The sequence below is a fragment of the Limulus polyphemus genome, unplaced genomic scaffold (genome assembly GCF_000517525.1).
Source record: "Limulus polyphemus unplaced genomic scaffold, Limulus_polyphemus-2.1.2 Scaffold667, whole genome shotgun sequence".
NCBI classification, from domain to species: Eukaryota; Metazoa; Arthropoda; class Merostomata; order Xiphosura; family Limulidae; genus Limulus; species Limulus polyphemus.
This window is the reverse complement of record NW_013666277.1, coordinates 163,564-166,713: the sequence shown is the minus strand read 5'-3', so window position 1 is coordinate 166,713 and position 3,150 is coordinate 163,564. Positions and strand designations below refer to the sequence as shown.

Genomic DNA, 3,150 nt, shown 5'->3' with positions numbered 1-3,150 from the left:
CTTCGGTAGCAATTAATGGATATAAATGCAATATTGATGATATTTTTGTTTAAATTTTATGTATGTGATTAATAACGTCACAAAGCTACAAATAATTTGGTGCATAAATAATTTAGAAAATGTGTTAACAAAGGTAATGATTCCCAACGAAAATTGTAGGGTTCAGAATGATCTGCAATGACATAGTTCGAACATGCAAATTTTACGAAAAGCTTCAGTTAAAACATTCCCTAAAGCTTTTACATGCAATTAGCCAATCGCTGTCGTTTGCTGCCATCTATAGGTTAATATTTTAATTGAAATACCAGTAGTGTAAGTTATTGCTGTACTGATGCCACCATCTTTAGTTTTGAACCTGGTTTTACGACTCATTTTTTCTTTCAGAAGTATCTACCCTATACGACAATATTTGTGTGCATTTATACGTAACTTCTTACCACGCCTGTTTACTTGTTGGAGCACATGTCGTATCATACCATCAGTCAAGAGAATTCCAAGACTCTCTGACATTGACTTCAGCTCGCTGGCGTTCACTCGACCGTCGTGGTTTTTATCCATAAGCACAAAAGCTGCCTTCAGTTCTGTTAAGAATAAAGCAACAAATACTGAAATTAAAATTATTATTTTTTACTATATTCCACGGTAAAGGAAGGATAAGATAAAAGAAATTAAAAAACTGAAGCCTAACTTGAAAAGTTTGAAAAAACTGTTTATAAAAATTCTGATTTTGGTCTTATCAATTAAATTACACCATAAATTATGCAAATCCATTTGCTAAAAAATACTTTGAATTACGCATAGATTATTAACTTAAGTAAAATAATAACCTAATTAAAAACTGCGCTTAAAAAATAAAAACAGAACATGAACAAGAAAAACAGTTATTATTCCTAATTAACTATGTATATATTAAGTTTCATGTAGATTAAGCATACTAAGTCCTAAACTACAAAATGGGCCACCTGTGCTGTGTCCATCATGAGTATCCAAATCCGATTTTTAGAGTTATTAGCCTTCATACTTATTGCTGAACCACTAGTGAGCGAAAGGTTTGTTTTGTTTGTTAGTAATTAAGCACAAAGCTACACAACGGGTTATATGTGCTCTGCGTTCCACGGGTATCGAAACCCGGTTTATAGCGTTGTAAGTCCGCAGACATACCACTGTGCCGGGGAGGGTGGGGGTAAGGCGAAAGGAAAAATAAGTAATAAAAAGTTTATGCTTTCAACCTAAACTGCGTCTAATTCGTTGTATAGTCCAAGTGTTCCATACTGTGTTCTTCAGGTAAAGAATACCAAATAATGAAACCATAAAAAAATGAAAAAAGTGGATTAATTTTAAACACTATTTTATGTTCTTTAGAAAAATAAATTTATGTCATCATTATTAATAATACATGAAAATATGCATCAACAAATAAATAAAAGTGATCATAAACTATATTTACATATTGTTACGACAGCGGAAGTCACGCGACGCTGGAAGCATGCGCGTTAGAGTTTCTAGAAGGATCATGTCTCTTCCTGGCAACTCTAGTCTTTTCTACGCGCCCTCTATTTTAGTATACAAGCAGGCAAATAAAGCGAGATAATTAATTGAATTGCAGACAAGCAGAGATAGAGACGTACAATTGAGTCAAGCGCGGTAGTGACCGTAAGTAAAGTGCGTGAATCGTTGTGAATTATAGCGTATGTTTAAGTTAAAGCGACTGTGGAAATTAAGTGTATTGCAAAGTTGTATTGAGAAATAATAAAATAGTTTTATTTAAGAAAGGACTTGTATCGCTAAAGTTTCATCCGAAAGAAATTATACGGGAAATTAACAAACGACCAGAGACGTAACAATATAATATTGTTCTACATGTGTAAAGTTGATAACAACCTATTTAATGCACGACAACTACTAAGCAGCACGAAGATTCCTTAATTAATGATCTTACAAAGTTAACAACCAACAATAAGAAACACCCAACAATATAACCACTAAGCAGAACGAAGATTCCTTAATTAATGATTTTACAAAGTTAACAATCAACAATAAGAAACGCCCAACAATATAACCACTAAGCAGCACGAAGATTCCTTAGTTAAAAATCTTACAAATTTAACAACCAACAATAAGAAACATCCAACAATATAACCACAAAGCAGCACGAAGATTCCTTAATTAATGATCTTACAAAGTTAACAACCAACAATAAGAAACACCCAACAACATAAACACTAAGCAGCACGAAGATTCCTTAATTAATGATCTTACAAAGTTAACAACCAACAATAAGAAACACCCAACAATATAACCACTAAGCAGCACGAAGATTCCATAATTAATGATTTTGTAGAGTTAATAACCAACAATATGACCACTAAGCAGCACGAAGGTTCCTTAATTAACAATCTTATAAAGTTAACAACCAACAATAAGAAACACCCAACAATATAACCACTAAGCAGCACAAAGATTCCATAACTAATGATTTTGTAGAGTTAATAACCAACAATAAGAAACATCCAACAATATAACCACTAAGTGGTTATATTGTTGGGTGTTTCTTATTGTTGGTTGTTAACTTTGTAAGATCATTAATTAAGGAATCTTCGTGCTGCTAAGCAGCACGAAGATTCCATAATTAATGATCTTACAAAGTTAATAACCAACAAATAAAAAACACCCAACAATATAACCACTAAGCAGCACAAAGATTCCATAACTAATAATTTTGTAGAGTTAATAACCAACAATAAGAAACATCCAACAATATAACCACTAAGCAGCACGAAGATTCCTTAATTAATGATCTTACAAAGCTAATAACCAACAAATAAGAAACATCCAACAATATAACCACTAAGCAGCACGAAGATTCCATAATTAATGATTTTGTAGAGTTAAAAACCGACAATAAGAAACATTCAACAATAAAACTAGAAAGCAGCACGGAGATTCCTTAGTCAACGATGTTATTCTACATTAAATCAAGTTCCCAAATATTTGAATAACACCACAGCGGTAAATAAACTATTTTAAATGCTAAAATCATGTTTTTGTTTGTTTGTTTTCTTTGAATTTTCAAATGACAAAAAAAAAGATTGCAAAAAAAATGGACGCTTAAAGATTATTTGTTTGTTTGTTTGTTTTGGAATTTCGCGC

The 3,150-nt window shown here is 32.1% G+C and overlaps 1 protein-coding gene across 3 annotated transcripts in view; it reads right to left on the bottom strand.

Moving 5' to 3' along the window:
• The window catches only part of LOC106459837 (calcium-binding protein E63-1-like), a 37,992-nt gene that overhangs the window by 6,679 nt on the left and 28,163 nt on the right, over positions 1-3,150 (bottom strand). For all 3 annotated transcript variants that reach the window (XM_022386395.1, XM_022386394.1, XM_022386396.1), the window contains one exon: positions 438-581. In XM_022386395.1, coding sequence (XP_022242103.1) covers positions 438-558 — 121 coding nt within the window. In that variant the 5' untranslated portion in view covers positions 559-581. The remainder of the gene's footprint in view (positions 1-437; positions 582-3,150) is intronic.